At 39.2% G+C, this 27,506-nt stretch overlaps 1 protein-coding gene across 6 annotated transcripts in view; it reads right to left on the bottom strand.

Moving 5' to 3' along the window:
* Positions 1-27,506, bottom strand: part of TJP1 (tight junction protein 1) — a 246,987-nt gene that overhangs the window by 96,457 nt on the left and 123,024 nt on the right. Inside the window, exon 1 of one of the 6 annotated variants that reach the window (XM_064376317.1) lies at positions 19,519-19,985. The exons of the other annotated variants lie outside the window; for them this stretch is intronic. Coding sequence (XP_064232387.1) covers positions 19,519-19,545 — 27 coding nt within the window. The 5' untranslated portion in view covers positions 19,546-19,985. Of the gene's footprint in view, positions 1-19,518; positions 19,986-27,506 lie in introns of those variants that run through there. 6 annotated transcript variants of the gene reach the window in all.

The raw sequence follows: 27,506 nt of genomic DNA, 5'->3' as shown, positions 1-27,506 counted from the left end.
TCTATTTCATTAACCAGTGACATTGCTTTACTGCCTTTTTCATCCTTTTCCTATCGGTCCAAAACGGAAGTGATGTGACAACATGCACTTACTCTCCTTGATAACATACTCTTTGGTATGAAACAGTTAATCATCCTCTATAAGGTCTTAATGAACACACACTATTCCATTTTGTAAGAGGATGTTAATCAAATGGGAAAATTTATTTAACATTCAGGAGAGAACAGGTTGTAAAACAGCATGTATATTGTCATCCTAATTTTGTTTAGACATTAGTAGGGAATAAAGGCTGAAAGGATAAACAAAATGTTAACACTGTTTATCATCTTCAAAGTAAAGGGATTGTGGGTGACATTTTTCTATCAGGTATTTTATCTTCCTGCTTTCTTTTCTCCATTCCCAATCAGAACAAACTGGCAACGTATTGCAAACCATATTCACCAAATCCCATTCCTATTTGACATTTCAAATACAGACAGTCCCTGGACTTACGATGGGCCAACTTGATTTTTTGACTTTACAATGGTACCCATAGAATCATTGTTTTTCATTTCCACTACAGCATTCAAAAAATTATATGAGATATTTAACACTTTATTGTTAAATAAGCTTTTGTGTTAGATAATTTCGCCCAACTATACACTAATGTAAGTGTTCTGAGCATCATTAAGGCAGGGAAGGCTAAGCTTATGATATTGGGTAGGTTCGGTGTATTAAATGCCTTTTTGACTTAAAATATTTTCAACTTATGATGAATTTAATCAGGACATAGCTCTAAGTGAGCTGAGAAGCATCTGTATCTGTTTTTCACTTGGTTTTTAGGAAAATCAAATAACACTTAAGAGGATTATTGTTCTTATTTTTAAAAAGTTTATTCTCTTGTTAGTAAGGAATCTATACATTAAGGCCTTAATGTACAGTTTCCAGGAGGAGTACAAGAAGAGAAACTTACTTTGTGCAAGGGGGAAAACTAAAATACTAAAATACTAGAACATAATTGCTCTCACCATTCCACATTAAAACATATAGTTTTTCTTTGGAGGAACTGGAAAAGTACATATCTCAACAAACCTCTCTGTTAAATATCAAATATAGCTTGATTTAGCAGAAGGAAGACCTATGTAGTAGAAAGTAATTGAGAATGAAACATCAAAAGAAGTGGCTAGACTCCTGACCAGCCACTAAACCAACTTAATCCATAATATAAGTGAGTGACTAGGTCTTACCACTCCTTATCTTATATAAAAAAAGAAAATGTACATATTCCTAGTTTAAATCATGGAACATGTCATCTCTCTCCATTCTCTAGGCTTTCATTTGCTTCTGTGGCAAAAGCAGTAAATTCTATCTATGGTTGTTTATATAATCAGGCAATCCTGATGAAGAGTTCTGAATGAACTGAGGAATGCACAGATGAACAAACACATAAATATATAATAATGCAAACAAAGTAAAATGATAATGGTAGAATCTTAGTGGTTGGTATTCAGGTATCCATGGTAAACTTCTTTCAATTTTGTTATGTACTTGAAAGTGATCAGAATAAAATGCTGGGGAAAAACAAAGAAATCCTTCTAGTAAATCATTCAGAAATAAAAGCTAAAGTTAATATAAAACATTTTTAGTACCAGTAAATTTATTAACCACTATTTTGATGAGTATTCCATAAAGAAAAAATGTTCACTAATGACTGAGAATTTTGATTCTTTTGAAAAGTGAGAAGTGGGGAGGATCCTTTGGAAGAATACCTAAGAAACACATGGCTTCTGGGGTGGAGAAATGAAAACCAGGTGGGAGGAGTCTCACTTTTCACTGGGAGCCCTTGGCACTTTTTTACTGGAAGCCCTTTGCACTTTTAGTCACATTCACCTACTACTTATCAAATTGTAATTTTTCTCATTTAAAAAATGCAGAAGGATTTGGGAGGTTGAGGCAGGTGGATCACTGGAGGTCAGAATTTGACACCAATGTGTTCAACATGGTGAAACCGTGTCTCTACTAAAAATATAAAAAGTAGCCGAGCGTGATGGCACACGCCTGTGATCCCAGCTACTTGAGAGGCTGAGGCGGGAGAATCACTTGAACCTGGGAGACCAAGGTTGCAGTGAACCAAGATCGCACCATTGCACTCCAGCCTGGGTAACAAAAGCAAAATTCCATCTTAAAAAAAAAAATGCAGAAGGAATAATTGCATAACCTGCACAAAAAGCTTCTGGTAAATTACCAGTCTCAGGCTCATTTAGGCTTGCAGGAGAACAAGGGGAAAAAGTATTCTTCCTCTAAGCGGGATTCTAGCACTACACCACTCCCTAGTAACTCAGAAAGATGTTGGTAAACAGGAAACGAACTAGACCAGGCATAAGAAGACAAAAGCCCAAATGTATCTCAACTAGAAACGTGATCTTAGTTTTCCTCACCTATAAAATTAGGGAATTGGATGAAATCATCTCAAATGAAAAGACCTTTCTAGCTCCAAAATTCTGTTAGACTGTAATTCCAATGAACAGCCTACAAATTCAATAATTAGTGAAGCACTGCAGGCATCAAAAGTAACTGCAATTCATGGTTGCTGGATTCTGAGTTCTGCGCACATTTCTAAGTCAGCATCAACTGACTAGAATCACAATTTCTGAAAAAGCAAAAAGCTGTATTTCAGAATCTGCCAAGAGTTTGTTTAGTTTCTTTGTTCTAAGCTCCAGCTGGCAAAGACACTACTCAGATCACCAACTCTGAAGGGCTTCCTGCCAAAACTTCAAATGCCAGTTCTAGGCAGTTTCACTGTCCTTTAGGACTGATTACTGAATGGGGAAAGATAGGAGAGGACAAGAATTGACAAGACAGGAGGAGCCTGTAACTGGGAGAAGAACAAATCCGAAAGAGAAGATATAAAGTATACTCCAAATGAAGAACCCCTTAACATTATCTAAATACACAGCCAGTTCAATTTTACTATACTGATGGCTGTAATTTCAAAAACAATCCATGTATTCATTCATTGATTCACTGATTCATTCATTCAACAAACATGTATCAGACATGGTAAGTGTTGGGGAGGCCAAAAATAGATCCCTCTCCCTCCCTAGGGACTGACGGCAGCAGCTGAGAACACTAGATAAATGGTATTTAGGTTGGTGCAAAAGTAATTGCAGCTTTTGCCATTAAAATGGCATCTTTTTGCACCAAAATAAGTAACTTTCGCACCAAATAGATAAGAGCTGTTACAGAAGATGCAAAAGGACTGTGTCTGCTGTGAAGATCAGAGACCTAATCCCTGAGAAAGCAACGTCTTGAGTTCAAGCTTAAAAGATGTCCAGGAAAAAAGTGGAGAAAGATGTTTCAGAAGAAATAGCATGTCAGCAAGATTGTGTGATGCTACACATGATGCTGGCTTTGATATGACTAAGTTGTACAATCTGTGAAACAGGGACAGAGTAAAAGAAGAGAAGTTGTAAAGGTACCAGATCACAACAGGCTTTCTAATGTAATGCCAAGACTTTAAACTAAAATGGAAGACATTAAAGAAATTTAAACAATCAAATTACACAATCAGAATTCATTCTGAAGGCTGTAATAGGAAAATGATTTGAGGAAGGGAAACCAGTTAGAAAGTTAAAGTGAAAAGTGAGGCCAGAGTTCAAAATGGCTCTTGAGTGGTCTACAAGGTAGTATTATTGAAGTCAAAAGGAAAAGATGTCATTACCCAAGGACTAAAGTGACCCTGTGGATGGCCAGTATTTTTAAAGGAAGAACCAAAGGAATGTGAGAAGAAGCAGATAATGAGGATAGATGAAAACCAATGGAGCTTAAAAAAAAAAAAAAAAAACCACACTACTTATTGTCCAGAGAATGCACCAAAACTTAAGATTCCTCAATATTTGAGATCAATATACCTCATTTATCTAACATCATAAAATAATAAAATTTCCATGAATCTGCAAGGAACACTCTTTCCTGATGACATGGAGTTCCCCATTAGGAAAACCAAGTGGTAAGTGTGTTGGAGTACTCTGGGACCTCTCTGAGTTCCTTCTGTGAGCAAAGCTGCTACACTGAACTGTTTCTGAAGTGTTTCTGTTTTGGTCTTTTTGGCTTTTTTCCATCCAAATTGAAAGCAAGATCATCTATGGAGGTGAGGTTGAGCCAGGAACTTAAGGAGAAGTGCAACATAAGTTTTAGTGAATAAAACAGATGACCCCTGTCCTTCATTACATAATTTCAAATTGTGATCACTGTGACACAAATGAAGTACAAAGAGAAGAGTGTTATGTGTTAAAAAGTAAGGCAAAGTATGTCTATTTGGACTGATCTGAAGGGCTGTCATTTAAATTCCCAAAATAGAAATGTCCAAGAGGTGGTGAAAAAGATCACTCTAAAATGAAACGAAGGAGAATCCTAATAATATTCAGGGATTCAACACATTTCATGAATGCAAGATAAAAATTCATGAAGCATAAGAATGAAAATAATGATCAAAATAAGAAGGCAGCAACTATAGAAAAGTAAATTTAAATTCAGCATCCAACACTCCACTCTATTCAACACCAGTTAAATTTATAAATATATTATTGTGCCCACACCTTGGCTAACAATTTAGGAAACAAATGACGAGGTGGTTTTGATCAGGAAATTTATTAAAGAGTTAGAGATAAAGACATAGTGAACCTGCAATTTTTTGGTTGATCAAAGCTGAAGGTGTGCTAAAAACGTAAGTTCTCAGATAAGCTGCTATATTAGCAGCTATCCTAAAATAAGAGTGAAAGAACATCAGCTTGAAAGTTACCATTATGTGTACATGAAATACTGACAAAATCTCATTAGGGACAGTTACAAATATTCTTGGAAACTTAAAATCTAGACTGCTTTCCAGTTATCAAAAATGAAACTATTTTGAGGTATCGCATCATCTAGAGGCTGAAGAGAAGATAAAAGACCTCTCACAGTTTGTTCAGGTAGAAAGGAGGAGGGAGGGAATGGTATAGCAGGGATGAAGAGAGTGACATTCCTCTGAGCGTATCTTTTTGTATAACTCACTTTCTTAGAACCACAGTATTGTTTCATGATATTATCCTTCACAGATCAAAAAAACTACACTATTAAAACCAAAAAGACACGAGGAAAAGGGGAGAAATCAAAAACAGAATAAAAACAGTAACAAGTGAACATAGCTATACTAAAAATGGAGAATGTAATCACACTAAAGGAAGAAGAGCTTAAATTTCTATAAATCCAATAGTTTAAAATAAAAAGTTTAAAGAAAAATGTTATAATGATATAGAAAAATGCCGAAAGATACCAATTTTGGAAAAAAAATCGTCTTTATGAACTCAGAAAAAAAGGCTTTGTTTCAGTTGTGTATTTTAAATTTTTATATATCCTACAATGAACACATGAATTTTATAATCCATGAAAGCTGGTAAACATCAAATTTGAATTACAAAACAAAAAACAGGCAAAAGTGGGCAGGCGTGGTAGCTCACACCTGTAATCACGGCACTTTGGGAGGCTGAGGTGGGTGGATTATTTGAGGCCAGGTGTTCAAGACTAGCTTGGCCAACATGGTGAAACCCTGTCAAATTAGCTGGCCTGGGAGCACACGTCTGTAATCTCAGCTACTTGGGAGGCTGAGGCACAAGAATCACTTGAACCCAGGAGGTGGAGACTGCACCACTGCACTCCACCAGCCTGGGTGACAGAGACTGTTTCAAAACAAAAACATTAAAAAAAAAAAAAAAAAAAACAGGCAAAAGTGATCTACATACACTGTTAGAAGTCGAAGTCGAACAGCGTAACCACTGTATACATGGTAATTGGAAGGGATGAAGGTAGAGGACCTTCTGGGACACTAGTAAATGTTCTTCCTTGATCTGAACTGTGGGCAAACAGTTGTATTCACTTTGAAAATTCATCAATCTGTGCATACCTGTGATTTGTTTAATGTATTGTTATTTAAAAATTCAATATAAAGTATCTTGACAGTAAGAACTATAAGTAATTTGACTGCAATGGATTAAAATAAAGCAAATATGCTTCTATCCATCCCTATGCTCATAGAGATTTTTAAAAATGGTAAGTGCCAGCAGAACTCATTATTTTGAGAAACCGGTACATACAGGGAAAGAACAAGGTATTTACTCTTCCTTTCCTATACAAACAGTACCAGTGGGTGATCAAAATAGTAGATGAAGGGAAGTTTCTTTTCTTAGAGGTATTCCAGCTAACCAAGGAAAAAGGAATAATAAAAATCGAATATTACCGTTTTGTAACACCTAGTGAATTAAGGGATCTAGACAATGGTCATAAATGGCTGCTGACATCATCCAAAAACAACAGAAAAACCCTGAGACTGAATGCCACTTATGAAGCACAACAGTAAAAACAAACAAAAAAATCAAATCTGAATCTGATCAAGGCTCTAGATCTGTGCTATCCAGTACAGTAGCTACCAGCCACATGGGGCTACTGAGCACTTAAAATGTGGCTAGTTCAAATTGAGATATGGTATATGCAAAATATATATGATATATGCAATATATATGATATGCTACATGTAAAATATACATATATGACATGTAAAATATACAGGGAACGGCCTTCAGAGAGTAAATATGAAAATAATTTAAAATATCTCACCTATAATTTTGTATCATTTCATGCTAAAATGGTAATATTTTGGATAGATGTGTTAAATACAATATTAAAATTAATTTTACCTTAAAAAAACTTTTTAGTGTGGCTACATTATACAGATGGCTCATGTGGTATTTCTATTAGACAGACTTGCTCTAGCTCCAGTTAACGAATTTACAGGAAATACAGTGGACCAACCACCACTGTAATCACCACAGGGAAGCAAACACCAAAATCCATACTGTGAAAAGTTCTACAAACAACCCTGTTTCTCAACTGATAAAGCTGCAAAGGAAGAGGGGAAAGAGAAAGAAAAATGGGGGACCTCATATACCAAAAGGATATGTTAAACAATCACAGTAAGAGACCTTATCAAGGACAGTTAATATTTAAGACAATTAGACAACACTAAATATTTGGAGTTTATTTTATAAGTGTGCTAATGATAATACAGTTATAGTTCTTTAAAAAAAGACATCTTTTAGAGATATATACTCGAATATAGGTTGAGTATTCTATCTCTTCTATGAAATGCTTAGAACCGTTAAGTGTTTCCAATTTCAGGTTTTTTTTTTAAATATTTTCATTGTATCAGTTGAACATGTAAAATCCAAAAATCTGAATTCTGAAATGTGCCAAAAAGAATCTTCTTTGAGCATTATGTCAGTGCTCAAAAAGTTATGGATTTTGGAGGATTTCATATTTGGGATGTTCAACCTGTATTAACAGAAGACACCTGACATTTGCTTCAAAATAATGGGAAGGGAGGACACAATGAATGAAGTACAGATGAAATGAGGCTGACCATAAATTAATAACTGTACTAGGTGACAGAGACATGGGAATTCATTATAGTCCCCACATCCACTTATCTATGGGTTTGAAATTTTTCCACATAAAAGAAGGTAACGCCGGGCGCGGTGGCTCACGCCTGTAATCCCAGCACTTTGGGAGGCCGAGGCGGGTGGATCACGAGGTCAAGAGATCGAGACCATCCTGGTCAACATGGTGAAACCCCGTCTCTACTAAAAATACTAAAAAAAATTAGCTGGGCATGGTGGCGCGTGCCTGTAATCCCAGCTACTTAGGAGGCTGAGGCAGGAGAATTGCCTGAACCCAGGAGGCGGAGGTTGCGGTGAGCCGAGATCGCGCCATTGCACTCCAGCCTGGGTAACAAGAGCGAAACTCCGTCTAAAAAAAAAAAAGAAGGTAACTTGAGGAGACTAGAAATTAATTACTGCTTTAGGAAAGACCCAAACCAAGAATGCTGCTATCATGATGCAAGGATGTTAAGCAATATTTCCATGAGTTGGCTATTCCAGCAACTGCTTCCCCTTTCAGAATAGTAAGAAAAATGCAACCAGTCCTGGAGATGGATTAGTATCTTCTGCTGCTTTCTAAGCTGAATACAAGGTGGTCTAACATTACCAGAAAGTGAATAACAGAACTAAAAAGGCAACTCTTGTCTAGAAGGGGTATCAGATATTAATCAAATAATAGCAGAGAACTAAGTACAGGTTGTCATAAGTGCTGAAAAGGGATACACAGAGTTCAAAGCACAGAGTTTTGACCTAGTTTCTTAGCTCTCGGCAAAGTCCTTGAGGAAAAGAATGAGGGATAGCTATGAAGTGTATGAGAGACGGAGGTGGGAAGCTTTCCGGGTAGAAAAAACAGCATGTGCAAGGAGCATCTCTCATTCATTCAAATAATGTTTGAGAGTTTACTATGTGCTAAACTATAGTACACAGCAAACTAACTTAGTTTACACTGTGTTAAACTGTGCGACTAATCGGACACAACTACTATGACCTTTGTTCTCATGGAGCTTATAACCTAGCAGGAGAACCAGATGATCGCAAAACTCCACGACTAAATATATAATCACAAGTTTAAATAAGTACTACGAAGGAAGGAAAAAGTGCCATGAGGAACTCAAAGAGAAAGCTGGCAGGAAGTACACCTGCTAGGAACTAAAAAGAGGAAATCACATTTTCAGAACAGGGAGCAAGAAGGAAAAAGATACACGATGAGGCTAAAGGGGTAGGCAGGGGCCAAATAACCCACTAGGAGCTTACTGACTATATTAAGAATTTGATCTTTTCCTCTAAAGGTAATTAAGCTGCCTAGGAATTTCAGGATGAGTGTTCCCGTGTATGTGTTGTTGGCAGAGGGGAGGAAGAGAAACTAATCAAACTTGGATTTTGAAAAGATTATTTTAGAAAAACAGATTGTAAGGGGAAGAGGGAGGTATGACACTACTTAGGAGGCTATTACAGGAATCCAGAGATCTAGAGGACGGGAGGATTACTGGGGATGGGTAGGGGGAGGGAGAATATAAATGGTTGAAAGTACAGATAAAACAAGTAGAAAGACCTGAGGTGCTCAGCAGATCAAAGCTGAATAAACTACTTGCTAATCAACCATTCACCATACTAGGTAGATATCCAAACTGAGCCAGGTATCCTGGATTTGGAATAGTCTTTCATCTTTATTGCCTAACCCATCAGGCTAAAGACTGTAACTCTTACTTAATGCCATTGTAATAATTTTTTCAAAAGTATCTCAGGAGCCCAAGGAACCTTCCTATGAAACTACAAAATATCTTGCTGGGCTGAAAACTACTAACCTACGGGCTGATCTATGTCCTGAAATAAATAAATAAATGAATATATGAATCTTTCTTCTGAAATCACGAAACATCTTGCTGGGCTGAAAACTACTAACCTACAGGCTGATCTCTGTCCAAAATAAATAAGTGAATGAATAAACATCCTATATAATCTACAGCCAACTTTTGTCCACAAATAAATAAAATTCCTATATGCCTCCTCTCTGATATGAAAATGAGCTTCACTTAAAATGTTTTTAGAAGACACAGCTAACATAATAGCTTAGTATGTGCTCAGCCCACAACCACCCTGAGATGGGTCCTGTTTGCATTTTCAGATTTGCATTTTGTGTACAGATGAGAAAACAGCCATTTAGTGGCAGACTCAGGATTCAGATTCCAGAGCCTAAACTCACACAGTAAGTAAAACCTAAAAGTTGCTCAATGATAATCTTTTCAGTCCTTAGCTTACTTGACTTCTCTGTGCAGGATCTGGCCTGCTGACAGGTGAATGGTGTTTACACGAGTGTTCACTTCATAATAATTCATTAATGTATATTTGCTTTATGTACTTTTGTACACATGGTAATATACTTCACAATAAAAAGATATAAAAAACTAAGTCAACTAGCAAGACTTAAGTCAGGGTAATTTACATGAAAATCCAGATTTACAGCCTCTTTCGAAAAACTGGGAGATCTGGCCTGTCTTCTTCCAAGACAACAATCAGCTGGAGCGGAGCAAAAGCTGCTTCCTTTAGACAAACTGCCTTGTGCTCTGATGGCCCAGTACCCTCTCTTACAGCTTTCATGATTCATGCTGCTTGTCTGTTCTAAGACTCACCTAACGCCATTCCATACTCTTCTCCCTGATGCTCTCTTTTAACACAAAAACATATAAGGATGTAATGTAGGAATTATAGAGCATATAAGTAGATGTATCATTACTTAAGGCAAGTAAATTTAACCTCAGATCCCTCACCTGTAAAAACAGAGATAATCGTAGTATCCAACAGAATTCTGAAGATTAAACGGGGTCATGCACATAAAACACTTAGCTTGGTATCTGTCACAAAGTCAGCATGCAATGTTAGGAGCTACTGTTTGTTATGACACATATTTCTCACACTTATAACTAAAATGTAAGCCTACCTGCCATGGCTACTGACTTGATTTTTATAGGTGATACATTATCAAAAGAGTGTACTTCTGTATTAACACTCCAGTAAGTATCAATACTCCAGTATTTACCACTGTTAGAAAAATCAGTAAATAAATCTTCCTTAGTACCTTTATATATTACCAGGAAAAATTTCCTACAATTATATTTTGAAAGGCAGACACGTTTTTGCCAAATTCATGTATTTCTCCTGATTGTGGCTTTTGGTAATCTGATCAGTCAGTTAAGTGGGTATCTTACTACTAAAACATACTTTAATATTTACTACTAAAACATACTTTAGTATGATTGATTTAAGATCGTAAGACAAAAAATATCCTCAAAACTAAGACCAACTTGATTTTTCAAGATAATCACAGGACCACCAAAAGCAGTTTACTATCTTTTACTCCACTGTTCGTACTCCAATGGCTGTCTAATAACAAATATCTAATTCTTGCCCCTCAAACATATACAACATTTTCTCCAAAAAGCCGCAAAAGTCTAACTGAAACCATTCTCTTCCAAAGCCAATATAGTAAAGTCCTCATACAATGGAATCCCATGAAGTAAAGAACAGAATGAAAACTCATGAGCTACAGTTATCCACAGCATAGATCACCTTACAAACATAATGCTGAGCAAAAGAAGCCATACACGGCAGAATTCACGCTACGAGATTCTCTATGTGCAAAGTTCAGAGACAGTCAAAACTAAGGCTTTCAGAATGCAGAATTAGGTGGTAACTATAAGAAAAACTTGAAAATGAGAACCCTAGAAGACAAGACAGATGTAATCTTTGAGGGAGGGAGGACATGACCCAGAGAAGGCATGTTAGGGATTCTAGCACTTATCATTATGGACAGAATTTTATTTGCTATTCTCTACCCACACCGTTAAAACACTCTTACCGGTACAGAGATGTGTTCACTGCTCTATTTCCACCACCTACAACAGTGACTGGTACATAGGAGGTAACCAACAAATATCTGTTGAATGTAAAATTCAGCTTTAGGAATCCAAACTGTTACATATTTCGTTAGCTTCTTGGACCCTACGTGTACACAGTAACAGCTAGTATAGTGTCCCCATTTGCCTTGTCAGTATATTCAAGGAATTAAGTATTTAAGCCCAATTACTTTATAATTCTTAACGTGTCCCTCTTATTGAGATATTTATACCAAACATATGCAGAAAACATTTACTGAATGTAACCAGATTCAATTCAAACAAACATTTAAAAATATTAACAAGGAAAAATACAGAAACTCTGCTGAACAGCAAGCCTAGGCTCTAGATAATGACTCTGCCACCTCCTCCAACAAAGAGCACACCAGAAGGCTCTGTTATTACAGGATGACCATAAGTTTGCTTATATTTTTAAGAGTAAACAATGCAAATCCTTTGTTTCTTGAACAATGAGTTACACATTTCACAAGGTGATCATTACAGCATACAGGAGTTGAAAACTGGAAGTTTCTAGAGGATAGGGATCCCAAACAACAGGATACAGATCCCAAAGAAAACGTATGCATTTAATATTTGTTAAGCTATCAAAAAGAATTAGTCATTACCGGTATACTCCTGAATTTTAAAATTACATACTGAATTAAGTAAGCTAATCTTACGTTAACTTGTGATATTCAGTTATCAGAAACTGTTGTATAATCTCTAAGACAGTGACAATTCCAAAAGAATGACAATTCCTAAGATAACCAAGAAGAAAAATGAACTTTTCAATCTTTGGAAATGTACATTAAAAAAATATATATATATATTTCAATAAATCAAAAAAAATTTATTTAAACCAGGTATTTACTAATCTTATGTTACTAATTAGAATCCACAGAAAGTAATATGAGCTTCTGTTTTACCTCCTTTCTGGACATGATAAACTAGAATTGAGATCATTCATCAGTTAACTCACTCCCCAGTATTCTGCCAGCACAAAGCATTTAGGTCATTCTTGATATACAACTGAAATATACCCACAACACAAACTAATAAAAAATAAAATAAAAAATAAAAAGATAAAAAACATACCCACAACACAAACTAATAAAAAAAATCTCCTGATCTATCCCAAAGTAAGAACCACCTGAGATTCAGTATTGAACACTACATATATGACAGTCATGGTACATGTTATCAGACTTCAAATGGTGTATACAGCACAAAGTTTGGTAATATTGGTGTTCTCATGATCTAAAGCAGTGTTCTTGTGGTATAGGCAATCATTCAGAGTCCATTTATTTTCATCAATTTTTAGGCTATAAAACTCCCTACCCACATATTCGCCACATACTTCTCATTATTAAGAATTTATCTGTTTAAGAGGAATGGAAATAAAGCACCTGGCTAACCCATAAAGGAGCAACCTGAAGCCACTCTTCTCTGCAATAAATAAATAAAGCAGCACTCCAGGTCAGAGACAGCAAAAGACTTATTTTTTGTGCTGCCTTATGCAGGAAATACTGCAACATACCAGTTTTATAGGATTAACTTTAAAATCTTTAAACTATCCTAGTGTCTATTTCTTTCAACAAGACTAAAAGTTGTAAAAGTAAAAAGGTTTTTCAAGATTTGCTTTCAAAATTCAGAGGTGCAAAGCAAGTTTCAGTCGAGTATCATTCTAGACATAAACTATCTTCTTATTTAACATATGATCAAAACTCTACTAATTAAAAATAACTGTGCTCATTCCACTAGCTTGTCTTCAACTACTACAACACTCAGTCATTCACAATGCTGAGCACACGAATGCTTTCAGGCAGGCCTGAAATGAGCAATGACTGAGCAGTCAGAGATGGGTGGCACTACACAGGCATTTACAGCTGGACTCGGGGTCTTTCGGTAAAGTGAATTTTTATGTTATCAGGGGTATGTCAAGCAACAGGATTACATCTCCAAATTTTCCACCAAAACTATTATATAAAGACATTTTCCTTGCAGCATGGTGATTTATCATATTTATACAGAGTTTTATTCTTGGAACTGTACAAAGTTTACATTTGGTCTCTAAATAGAAAAGAGATTAAAGAGCAAGTAAAAGTCAGAGCCAGACCTTGTTTCCAGGATTGAGGGGGAAAGAAAATGGGAGTGGAACTACTGTAATTATTTTCCTTCAAATCAAACAGGAAGCAGTACTACATATACTGCGCTACAGACGGGTTTCAACCTCATTACTTATTGGTGTCTTTCCTTTTTTTTTCTGAGACAGTGTCACTCTGTTGCCCAGGTTGGAGTGCAGTAGTGCAATCTCACTGCAACCTCTGCTTCCTGGGTTCAAATGATTCTCTTGCCTCAGTCTCCTAAGTAGCTGCGTTTACAGAATGTGCTACCCGACCCGGCTAATTTTTGTATTTTTAATAGAGATAGGGTTTTGCCATGTTGGTCATGCTGGTCTTGAACTCCAAACCTCAGGTGATATGCCCGCCTCAGCCTCCCAAAGTGCTGGGATTACAGGCGTGAGCCACCACGCCTGGCCAACTGGTGTCTTTCCTTATTAATAGTACAATGTAATTTGTGCCAATATATAACCTGGAAGGGGGACAACATAATTTGAAACATAACTGTCTTATGAAGCTGTCCTGAAACAAATTTCGGAGTTGTAAAATATAGTTAGAATTACAGCCAACTATATAATTTAAAGCCTTAACCATGACTGTCTAAAATGCCAAACACACTAACACAAAAATTATTACTACAGTGAGGATCATTAAAAGTTGGGAGCCAAACTTCAGTGCCTTCTCATAAATCACAGTGAATTTTTTACTTTTGAAACCATATGAAGCAAATATGCATTTATCAGTAAAAATCAAAATTAAAACTCTATTGGTGGCCAGGCTCGGTGGCTCACCCCTATAATCCCAGCACTTTGGGAAGCCGAGGCAAGTGGATCACAAGGTAAGGAGTTCATGACCAGCCTGGTGAATATGGGGACACACCGTCTCTACTAAAAATAGAAAAATTAGCTGGGCGTGGTGGCACGTGTCTGTAGTCCCAGCTACCTGGGGGGCTGAGGCAGAATCGCTTGAACCTAGGAGGCAGAAGTTGCAGTGAGCCAAGATTCTGCCACTGCACTCCAGTCTGAGCCACAGAGCAAAACTCCGTCTCAAAAATAACAACAAAACTATATTGACTATATTGTATCACTCACTCATGAAACAATCCCTATATGTAAATGACTGATTTTTGTCATTAATTTTTATTCATTAGCTTGGCCATTTTCTGCAGTTCTTAAGGTTTCGAAAATGTTAAGGTATCAAGAAAATCTCAATTAACTCAAGAAAGATTAAAGACTTAAATGTAAAACCCAAACAAAACCACAAAAACCCTAGAAGAAAACTTAGGCAATACCACTCAGGACATAGGCGTGGGCAAAGACTTCACGATGAAAACAACAAAAGCAATTGCAACAAAAGCTAAAATTGACAAATGGGATTCTAACTAGACTAAAGAGCTTCTGCACAGCAAAAGAAACTCTCATCAGACTGAACAGGCAACCTACAGAATGGGAGAAAATTTTTGCAATCTACCCTTCTGACAAAGGTCTAATATCAAGAATCTACATGGAACTTAAAACAAATTTACAAGAAAAAAAACAAACAAGCCCATCAAAAAGTGGGCAAAAGATATGAACAGACCCTTTTCAAAAGAAGCCACTTATGCAGCCAAAAAAAGGGAGGCATTTATTCGGCCAACAAACATATGAAAAAATGCTCATCATCACTAATCATTACAGAAATGCAAATCAAAATCACAATAAGATACTATCTCATGCAAGTCAGAATGGCAATTATTAAAAAGTCAGGAAACAACAGATGCTGGCAAAGCTGCGGAGAAACAGGAATGCTTTTACAAGGTTGATGGAAACGTAAATTAGTTAAACCACTGCGGAAGACGGTATGGCAATTCCTCAAGGACCCGGAACCAGAAATGCCATTTGACCCAGCAATCCCACTGCTGGGTATATACCCAAAGGAATATAAATCATTCTAATATAAAGACACATGCACACATATGTTTATTGCAGCACTATTTGTAAAAGTTAAGACATGGAATCAACCCAAATGTCCATTAATGATACACTGGATAAAGAAAATGTGGTACATATATACACCATGGAATACTATGCAGCCATAAAAAAGAATGAGATCATGTCCTTTGCAGGGACATGGATGAAACTGGAAGCCATAATCCTCAACAAACTAACACCAGAACAGAAAACCAAAACCCAATTTTCTTACTCATAACTGGTAGCTGAACAATGAGAACACATGGACACAGGGAGGGGAACAATATACCAGGGCCTGGGTCCTGTTGCAGGGTGGGGGGAAAGGGGAAAGAGAGCATTTAGAACAAATACCTAACGCATTCGGGGCTTAAAACCTAGATGATAGATTGATAGGTGCAGCAAACCATCATGGCACATGTATACCTATGTAGCAAACCTGAACATTCTGCACATGTATCCATCCCGCAACTTAAAGTTAAAAAAAAAAACAAAAAAAAACCCCACTGTGCTCCACTTGATACAATAAATCAATTCCTGGGAATCATGTAAATCAATGGTGTAACAGTAAAAAATGACATAAATCATTTTCATACTAACCTACATTTTAATTTCAGATAACCACAGCGGGGAATACTAATATTCCCAAGACTTAACAAAAACAAACACTTAAGTATGCAGCAAAATCTAATAAGCGTACACAACAGCACAATCTTAAAACTTTATTGCTTCCTCCATAGGGAAACAGGTTGAAAACACAGAAGCCACAGAAACTTCCTTCAGCCACTTTGTGAATCAGCCAATGAAACTGTTCCTTATAATGATTCACACCATTGTCTTACATATTTAAACAGTTGTTTGGTGAGGCAGAGAACCACCCTAATTCTTTTCAACTTTCTGATAATCTTATATCAAGTACACCAGTAAACAAAATTCTGATTGCAAATGCAGATATGTATCACACACATAAAAACACTTTTCCCTTTATTACTTTTTGTTTTTTAAGACTGAGTCTCACTTTGTTGCCCAGGCTGGAGTGCAGTGGCGCAATCTCAGTTCACTGCAACCTCTGCCTCCCAAGTTGAAGCAATTATCCTGCTTTAGCTTCCCAAGTAGCTGGGATTACAGGCACACCCCACCATGCCTAGCTAATTTTTGTATTTTTAGCAGCAATGTGGTTCTGCCATGTTGGCCAGGCTGGCCTCGAACTCCTGATCTCAAGTGATATGCCTGCCTTTATTACTTCTTTAGTATCATGCAGAGAGAATTATTTTCAATCTAGGTATATATAAATAAATATATATACATTAAAGTAGTATTCTACATTTTCTTCTATTTTGTAATTTTTTTATTATTTGTCATTTAGATTTCCTTTTATTTTTTTAGGCTATCAGGCAGAAAATATTTTTTAAAAATGGATAACCAATAGTCCTAGGACCATGTATTGAACAACCCATTCTTTTTCCAATAGTCTATAATATTATTTTTACCACATAGTCGTAGTTTCCCCCCTTGCTGGCTAAGTGAACTTAAAAGTTATTGTATCTGTTTCAATTTCTTCACCAAAAAGGAGAGAGAATCGTTCACTTCATAGGTTTACTCTGAGAATTAAATAAATTAAGCACCTAAAACAATATGACACACATTAATACTGATGATCATAATTACTAAATGCCCACAAATGCACAGATGTTTCTGGACTCCCTGGTTCCTGAACTGACATGATGTTTTAAATTTCTAACAAGTTTCCTGATAGGACCTTCTTTTTCCAAAATTTTGTGGCTATGATTTTATAAGACAGGTTTTCTTATCAATATGTCAAGTTTTCTACACCACCACACTAGAAGACACTGACTTTGAGAAAATTCGTAAATTCTACAATAGTGACTAGCTCCATCCAGAAAATACTTTGTTTCATCTCATGTATTCAGATTGCACTTTACGTCCTTCATTAAGATTCCAGTAGCTCACCAATATTTGTTATATTTATTCCCAGGTAGTTTTATTAGAGAAAGATTTACCGGTATATATCAGAATTTAAATTGCACATACCCTTTGCCTCGGCAATTCCATTTTTAAGAATTTGATATGCAGTAATAATATATGTGTACAGATATAAAAAGGCTACTATTGCAACAGCAGAATCCCGGAAACAAATGTCTATCAATAAAGCAAAGATATTCGAAATAGCAGCATATTCATAGTATGACAAACTACTCCACCATTACAGAGAAGACGGAATCAAAGCACTGGCTTATTAGTTTTCCAAACTAGCATGCTAAAACAAAACAAAACAAAACAAAAAATAAGTTGAAAAATTAATGTTGCTTTTTTTTTTTAAACTGAGGGGGGTGGGGAAAACAAAAGCATCATATGTAAAGTATTGACTCCAGCCTGGCTCTTAGTAAGCATTTTAATCACCTTCAAAAATTAAATGTGACCTGGGCAAACAGGTCACTGAATATTGTTTCATTTCACTCTCTTAATGGCCTGTTTTACTCTATATAAAATTCTGAGGTGGCTCCATAATACAGCATGTTAAAAAATAAGTTTTCAACTTGCATTTTACTCGTAAATATTTAGAATGCAAAAAGTCCCTACAATACAATATTTAACCAGCGATGCTTTTCAATATGCCATACAAATCTCAATACTGTAATTCAAGAGGATAAGTACTCCTCCTCGTACTAAATCACCTTACTTCGGCAAACCACTGAAAACGTGTTTCTCTCCATACTTGAAGTAACCTTTTAAAAGTGTGTTGTCTCGCATATCAAGTACCAGAGATCACACTTCAGGAACAAAGTGACGTTCTGTGTAATATGGAAACAAAGCCTTTCCTCCTAGGAAAGGAAACCCCAGAAAAGGCAAATAATGGGAGCTTATTTTAAAACCAAAGCAAAATGTTGCCTTTTCTCCTAAATCTCTGGATCAAGTTTTACCTTTAGATTGTTCTTTCTCAATTCAAGGTCAAAAAGGTACAAGTTAAATTTTTCTTAAACGAAGAATACTATATCCCTTAAAAGAATCTATTCATTACTAAGTGTAACCGCTAGCTTCTTCCAGCCAGCAAACAAGCTTCCGTGAGAGTTCAAAAGTTGCAGAGCATACTATTCCCGCTCCCAGATGTTACGACTAAGCATTTCAAACAAATATACACACACGAAACCACTACCTGCCCAAGTATCTCGATACTATTTGAAGTAATGAATTGATTTTCTCTTTTTAAAGGGGATATTTTTACTCTTCACATTTCTGTATTTCTCTAATTGTTTGGAATAACAAGTACTACTTTATGATAAAAAATTAATATACAAAAATGGGAGGACGATTCTAGCTTTTTTTTTTTTAAGGAACTTAGGCTTTTTAATGTAATATATAAGCTAGTTTCAAAGCACTGGAAAAATGGCATACTTCAGAGCACATAGGAAAAGTGTTACTTTTTTTGGCTGAACCCACGGGTCTTTCGTAATTTTTAAGAGCTCAACTTACTTTCCATTCGTAGGAATACTTTGTATTACTTCTGAAAGTTTAATTCAAGTTAAATTATTAAAAGTGTTAAGAGGTTGGCTTTTTTCAAAGTTACCTTAAGTAATACAGCATAAAAGAAAACCCGACCTACTACGCCTCACAGGCTGAGCTGAGTGCTCTGCAGTCTCAAAGCCTTATCGCTGGCGTGCGCATACCGCAGGGAGTGACATCAGATCGAAACTACAAGGTTTCGCCGGGGACCAACCACTCCTCCAAAGACAGCAGCTCCCGGCCAGCTGGAGGTGGCACCCCAAGCCCTGGCCCGCCGGGGCCCGCCCGCGGTCGCCGCAGAACCCTCACCGGAGCCGAGTTTCTTTGCGCGGGACCTGTTGCGCGTCCCCGCCCTCGGTGAGCCGCAGCCAGGCACAGGCGCCCGCAGCGGTGCACCTGCCCTGGACGGCTGCGGGCGCCCCGCAGCCCCCTCTCCCGCCGCCCCCGCCCGAGGGGCTCCCCGCGCCAGCCCAGCCCACCCCGCCGCCCCGGCAGTAGCCGAGGGGGAGGGCGGGACAAGGGACCGATGCCGAGGGGCAGGCGGCGGCGCTCGGCCCCGTACGGCCCTGGCGGCCGCGGAGGCGCTCACCTTGGCGGCTGCGGCTCTGGCGGACATCTTGTCTCTCTCCAGCGCCGCGCGAGGCTCCTCGGACCCGAAACTCCGCGCCGCCGGCCCGCCCGCTCCTCACGCCACAGCCCAAATAAACATCTCCCGAGAGCGAGCGGGGCAGGGGCGGGGGCGGCCGGAAGAGCCCGGCCCACGGGGAGGGAATTCAACTCGGACAAAAGTCCGGGAAGCGCCCGCCCCGCCCGGGTCTTCTCCACGGGGCGCGCCCGACCGGCGCCTCCCTCCGAGCGCGGCCACCCGCTCGGCCTCCCCCAGCTCTCGCAGCCGGGCCGCGTCGGCCCCGCCCGCTCGCCCGCCCCTCGGCAGCACCCGTGGCCTCCCGGCGTCTCCTCAGAAGCCGGTTTCCGCACGTAACTTCCCGGGAACCGGCGGCCGACCAGGAACGCGGCGTCGGCGGGCTCAGCCGGCGCCGGCAACTCATCGGCCACGCAAACCTGCCGGCCCGGACCACTGAGCATGCCCGACCAGACGGGGGCGGGGCCCGACCGGGCGGGGCGGAGCCCCGGCGGGGGAAGGGGCGGGGCGAGCGGCCGGGGTCCGACCCCAAGCGCGGAAGGAAAAGCCGGGTAACCCAAGTAACTTGGAGACAGTTTCCGCTGCCTTGCTAGTCTTCCTGTTGTTTTTATCCAAGGTCCGGCAAAATTCGCCCCCCGGGAGAAAGCCCCTGTGCACCAAAGCTCTCCTAAAGAGACCTGTCCACTTGCTTCTCGACAAGCCACGCATGAGCCCCACGCATGAGTGCGACTGGAAAGGCCGGCAGAGCCGATACCTGGCAGTTGTTTCCTTCACTGCAAACAGCATGGTCACGGCTGTCACCGCGTGCCTGGGCGTTGTTTCCACGGAAGGCGGAACGCGTTTTCTGCAAGGCGCGTCATGGCTTTCATTGAGGAGCTCCAGCAGGGTCAGAAGCATTGCTCTCGTTCACTCGCGCCGACTGCCAAGGCTGAAACTGGTGATGAGGTCATGGGCACCCGGAAGCAGCAGCCTGAGAAACACCCCAGAGACCTGTGACATCTCGGCCCACACCCCACATTAGGCCCCAAGGTATAGCCAAAGTCTCTTTCCCGCCCATCTAGACAGGAATCTGAAATTTTTATTTTTGGCCATCAAGATTGCTGAAATTCTTGTTGACTGAACCGGTCAAGCTGCCCTGCATTCTAAAGGCTGTCCCTCCAACTCAAAATTGGGCAGAAGAGGGTATAAACACGTGCAGTCCATGGTCCAGTTTAATCAGCCACTACACAAACTTCCCACAATGTTGACGGCTTTGCTAAACACTAAGAAACATGGTAAGAAACCATTCCTAGCCTCCCTAATCTACACTTGTAAAATGTAAAGGTCTTCAAAAATGCCAGAAATTCTTAGTAACATCAATGATAACATCTCAGTAACATCAATGATAAAACCTGGTATAGTGCCACAATGGGCACAGAAGAAATGGGTGAAAGCATAAACATCAGGTTTTAGAAAATGGTTTTCTCTTTAGAATTCAACTGTATGAAAAGAACAAATTTAACAACGAAATACCTGTATAAGATACATGTATATCAATTAAGGCTTCGAAGTAAAGTATGACACATCTTGCAACCCAAAGCTATCTGAACTAGAAAAGAGCCTTCTGCAAATCAAACTCTTATTCCTTTTTTTCTTCATAAAAATGCTGAAGTCATTTTTGTTTTAAAGTCATATTGTAATTGTTTTGCTTTTGGACAAAGTATTATTTATTCTTTTAAGAATTGTGGCTAGGTGTAGTAGCTCACACTTATAATCCCAGCACCTGGGGCCGGGTGTGGTGGATTACGCCTGTAATCCTAGCACTTTGGGAGGCCAAGGAGGACAGATTGCTTTAAGTCAGGAGTTCAAAACCAGCCTGGCCAACATGGTGAAGCCCCATCTCTACTAAAAATATAAAAGTAGCCAGGAATGGTAGCAGGTGCCTGTAATCCCAGCTATTTGGAAGACTAAGGCAGGAGAATGGCTTGAACCTCAGAGGTGGAGGTTGCAGTGAGGCAATATCACACCACTGCACTCCAGCCTGGGCAACAAGAGCAAAACTCTGTCTCAAATCATCATCATCATCATCCCAGCATTTTGGGAGGCCAAGGCCAGAGAATCCCTTGAGGCCAGGAGTTTGAGACCAGCCTGGGAAACAGTGAGACTCCATTCAAAACAAACAAAAAAAATTGACATTGTGATTAAATTTCCTCATGTGCAAACACCATTTAAAAAGGCCTGGGAGGTATTTTTTAATTTTAAAAGGTGGTGATGAAAGACCTTTCACATTATCTTCACCATTTAAGAAGATGTGCAGTGGCATAACCTGCCTAGAACTAGGTGTGGTGTCTTTATTAGTACCTAAATCTAGAGACAGTATCTACAGAGGCACTGACATTTTTTACTTTTCCTCATTTGTTACTTTTACAAGTTGCCCAATGTATAATTTAAATGCTACATTGCAACTGTCACCAATTACAAAGTTATATATCTGATTTGCCATGGTTTAAGAAATGAAATCAAGCAAAAATATTTCATCTTAATACTATTCTTTAAAAATTATATTAATAAAGTATTTCAGTGAATAACAGTATTGCTTTAAAATTTTTCGCCGGGCGCGGTGGCTCAGGCCTGTAATCCCAGCACTTTGGGAGGCCGAGGTGGATGGATCACGAGATCAAGAGATCGAGACCATCCTGGTCAACATGGTGAAACCCCGTCTCTACTAAAAATACAAAAAATTAGCTGGGCGTGGTGGCGCGTGCCTGTAATCCCAGCTACTCAGGAGGCTGAGGGAAGAGAATTGCCTGAACCCAGGAGGCGGAGGTTGCGGTGAGCCAAGATCGCGCCATTGCACTCCAGCCGGGGTAAAAAGAGCGAAACTCCGTCTCAAAAAAAAATTTTTTCAATGGTTTTTTTCATATCTAAACGGCATAAAGTACGTTCTTTTCTCTAAATAACCAAGAGAAGGTTTTTATCATTTTTAAAATAAAGGTAAAACACTGTTGCCAATTAAGAACAAAGCTCTATTCCTGCAGTTTATTTTTTGGGTAGATGTTTTGATAACAAGTGAAAAGTATAAAGCATAATCTGAAAGAATCGCCCCTTTAACAATTAAAGAGTTTACCCATGGAATACCAAAAAAGTATTTTCTGACTTTTATGCTTCCACATGCAAGCCATCATGGCTCCTCTAGATCAATATGGGAAGAAATACAAGTTAATTAGGGATTCTCATTCAGAGTTACAATAATGTTGAACCGTGAATCTCTTCCGATTGTACAGATTTATCTTATTTCTGATCATCTCTGCAACTGAACAGGAAACTGAAAAACCACAACACTTACAAAGACAACTTCCTGTGGGATTTTTGGTGTCTGCGGCTCAGAATGAAAAAAGCATTATGTGTGCAAAATCTTTATACATTTTAGATGGAACTACTTAATAAAACAGCCTTGGCCAAATAACTGTATACACACCTAATTTATATATGTGTATATTTATGGTTTTAATTCAAAAAAAGATCCTTAGGAAAGCATATTTATGTTATTTTTATATGAACTGTGAGTTTATGCTTGACATGCAAAGAGGAAGTATTTATTCACAGTAGTACAGCACAAGACAATCTCCATAATGTCACAGAAGAGAATATATACAAAACACTAGAAGGAGAAGCGCTTTATCAAGACATTATAACAAAAATTAGTCCTGATCTCACTCCTATGCCATATCATTAAGCATTCTACAAATTGTTAACAGCATTTTCCTCTGCCAACAAAGTCATATAACAATGTTAAATGGGGGAAAATGTCTTTTAAGGCTCATAATGTTTCTAAATTTCATAGACCAGTAAAAATTTTAAAAACATATTAGAGGTGTAATATAGGAGTACCAACTTTTTAATCTTACAAAGTAAAAACATTTTAAAACAAACATTATTAACTGTATATGTAAAGATAATTAAAATGGCAAATTTTGTATTATGTACATGTTACCACAATTTAGATATACAACAAGAAAGCTATTATCAACACCATCTCATTTTTTTTTTCAAAGAGGCCAGGCGCGGTGGCTCATGCCTGTAATCCCAGCGCTTAGGGAGGCCAAGGCAGGTGGATCACGAGGTCAGGAGTCCAAGATCAGCCTTACCAACATGGTGAAACCCCATCTCTACCAAAAATACAAAAATTAGCTGGGTGTGGTGGCGCACACCTGTATCCCAGCTACTCAGGAGGCTGAGACAGGAGAATGGCCTGAACCTGGGAGGCGGAGGTTGCAGTGAGCCAAAATCGTGCCACTGCAGTCCAGCCTGAGCAACAGAGTAAGACTATGTCTCAAACAAAAAAAAAAAGAGAGAGAACACATAAACACTAAAAAACAAGTCTTTTTACATTCACTTCAAAATACATAAAGTTAGTTCTCAAAAGAATTCCTCCTTTGGGCCCTTCCCACTAACTGGGGCAAGGTGGAGCTTTCTGTTTTTCAGGGTCCCAAATATCGCACAACCGGGCAGATCAGCTGCTCCATAAATCCATGACTATGGAATCCAGGCAACCTGGCACACAGGCCTCTGGCTCATCTCTGAGTGGTTTGTCCTCCATTCTTCACAGCTCCTCCACTCTGATCTACACTCTCCCATGATTCCTTTAAGACCCCCCTCCCCAGCCCGGGGAAAACATCTCGTCTCATAATCCATAGAGAAAACAGACATTAAGGAGTAGAAACTCCCTTTCCTTCCTGCCAAAATACTGATAAGCCTACCCTTGGGCATCTGCTTTTCCTTTCCATCCCCCCCAAAGGGTGACCCTCTCAGCTGTGTCCTCTTTCTCTGTCATCTTTATCCTGTCATTAGCTAATGAATTCTACCTCTGAGAATTCAAGTTTCCTCTAGTGTTTCTCTTAAACACAGTCAGTGCTCCCCAGGCTGCCTACCAAGGTGTGCACTACTGCAGGTGTGCACTACTGCAGGTGTACAAGACCCCAGTGCAGAGGGCTTGCAGTTGGGGTTTAATGTGGTTGCTGTCTTGAATCTTAAGGACTTTTGTTTTGGATTTTGGTTTTGTAAGTGAAGAACAATGGGAAAATGAGGCACACACTGGGAGACTGGGGGCTCTGCTCTCACAGGGTCCTGACACTTCCTAGGAGGGTATCTGAGCTGCCTGCTCCCATAGCTCTCGATAACCCTGATGGTTGTCTCCCTCCTTGCTCCACTGCCTCAGCCAAAAGGGATCCAAGCAGGGGGTGGGGTTTGAGTATGCATACCCACAGCGCCTTGAGTGCACAAAAGCCCCAGACAAGCAGGATCACTTTCTGTCTGGTGGCTCCCTGGCAAGAGGCCACATCTTGGTGGGGGTGAGCCTCTAGCCCAGCCCGGATCCCAAATCCAGTCATGGGCGTTTAAGGATCCTTAGTGGTTGCCATCTGCTGTGGGTTGGAGCAATAGGCCCATGGCTCAAAGTCCCCAGACACTGTCCCCAGCAGGGCATTTAGGTCAGGAGGTTTGAATGAATGTCATTACAGCAAGCTATCAGGACCAGCACACATTAGTGGGAACCCAGGGCCCTATGGAGGGTCTATACTTGCTCTGATTACCCACCCCCAATCCGCTAAGGCCCCAGGGCCAGAGTGTTCCCTGGGCTGGTTCCCTGCCTGGGGATGTGATCCTCTCTTCCTCCTTCCAACCTTCCAGAGTCTGGCTGTGTTCAGTCTCTTCCAGCCAGCTTGAGGCATCCTCCAGGGACAAGCCACAAAATATAAATTGTGAAATTTCAGTGACTCCTCATGAGTTAAATATTCTGAAATTTATATTTAAAATAGTGTTGTGCAATATAAACAGTAAAATTCATGCTGAAAATCCAGTTTTAATTTTTCTTTACTCTAAAAGTGAAATAGTGCATAAAAAACTTGACAAGTCAGGATGGAAACCTTGGAAGAAAAAAAAAAGCTTTATGTGGACCTTTAATGACACTTTTTTCCTACCTTTGAAGCAAAGGACCCCTAGATTACAGAGGCAGCTCTGAGTCCACCTTTCCTGCAAATACTGTTCTGTCAGTTTGTGACAAGCTTCTCAAGAGTCGTCTGCCACAACTAGGTCTTTCTGTTGTGAATGCATGCCCAGGTCTTTTGGCATTCTTCCCCCTCCCCACTTTAATTTCACAAGTAATACTGACATACATTCCTTCTGTAAAAGATTGATGCAATTGATATATTTTTTAAAGTCCAACAGAACAACATCCACTACGTTCCCATTCCTGTAATTACCCAGGAATACTATGACCTAAGCCTAACTAGAGAGTATATTTCCAGATCACTTTCTGTACATTTATTTACATGGGGTGTGTGTGTGTGTGTGTGTGTAGAGAAAGCGAAGGAGAGAATATAAGAATGTGTAGTTTTGTGTGTGTGTGGTTTTTTGTTTGTTTGTTTGAGACAGGGTCTAGCTCTGTCTCCAGGCTTGAGTGCAGTGGCGCGATCTCCTCACTGCAACCTCCATCTCCCAGGTTCAAATGATTCCCCCTTCTCAACCTCCGGAGTAGCTGGAACTACATGTGCACACCACCATGCCCAGCTAATTTTTGTATTTTTAGTAGAGACAGGGTTTCACCATGTTGACCATGATGATCTCGACCTCTTGACCTCGTGATCTGCCTGCCTCAGCCTCCTAAGAAGCTGGGATTACAGGTGTGAGCCACTGCGCCAAGCCAAGGTTTTGTATGTTTTAAACTAATAATAGACGCTATTTGCTGTTCTGTAACTTTTTAATGTAATATTTCACCTCGGAGATTACATCAAATAATGAAAATCTGCTTCATCATTTAAAAATGGCTGTTTAGTATTCCATAATATCGGTGCATTACAGTTTATCTAACTAAGATGATTTCTATTACAAGGTCCCAACAAAATTCCTTATGTATGTATATATATCTTTTCGTACACATGTGTAAGTATTTCTCTAGGAGAAATATCCAAAAAGGAATTTTCTGGGTTAAAAATATGCTTACTTAAAAAACTTTGTAACTGATACTGCCAACTTGCCCTCTAAGAAAACCAGATCAACTTATCTTGTTTCCTCCCCTCCCTGATATGAACACTTGATAATATTAATCTTTTGTAGTTTCTCCTATCTGGTAGACAACAATGTTATATCACTTGCCTATTATATCACTTACCCATTTTGCTCTATCAGGTTATTTCTTGTGATTTATTAACATGTATTCTTTTGAACTGAATAAATTCTAAGTCTTTTTTTTTTTTTTTGAGATGAGTCTTGCTCTGTTGCCCAGGCTAGAGTGCAGTGGCTTGATCTTTGCTCACTGCAACCTCAGCCTGATGGGTTCAAGCAATTCTCCTGCCTCAGGCTTCCCAGTAGCTGGGATTACAGGTGCCTGCCACCATGCCTGGCTAGTTTTTTGGGGTTTTTTTTGTTTTTTTCTTTTTTTGTATTTTTAGTAGAGACGGGGTTTCACCATGTTAGCCAGGCTGGTCTTGAACTCCTGACCTCAAGTGATCTGCCCACCTTGGCCTCCCAAAGTGTTGGGATTACAGGCATGAGCCACCACGCTGGGCCCAAATTCTAAGTCTTGGCTCTTGGTCAGCTCTATGTGTGTGTGTTGAGTACATTTTATTTCAGAATAAGTTTAGCTTCACAGAAAAGTTGCAAAGATAGTACAGAGAGTTCCTGTACACTCTTCACCTGACTTCCCCTAATATTAATATCGTGTATAACTATGGGACATTTGTTAAAAACTAAAAGATTAACATGGGTGCAGGATAATTAAATTAGATCAAGTTCTGCCTGTTTTAACTCTTTAATTTATCTTACATGCTTCCAATTTTGCCAATGTCTCTTACTTGCCAAATCTTGTGGAAACCATTTTGGATATGTTATTTTTGAGCCTCTGGACTTTCATAAGCTTAGGTGTGTGAGGGTGCCTGGAGGAAGCAGAGCGGAAATCC

The sequence above is a fragment of the Aotus nancymaae genome, unplaced genomic scaffold (assembly GCF_030222135.1).
Source record: "Aotus nancymaae isolate 86718 unplaced genomic scaffold, 86718_ANA_hifiasm-v0.15.2.pri h1tg000014l, whole genome shotgun sequence".
In the NCBI taxonomy this organism is placed as follows: Eukaryota; Metazoa; Chordata; class Mammalia; order Primates; family Aotidae; genus Aotus; species Aotus nancymaae.
The sequence above is the reverse complement of the archived record's forward strand: the minus strand, read 5'-3'. Positions and strand labels throughout refer to the sequence as shown.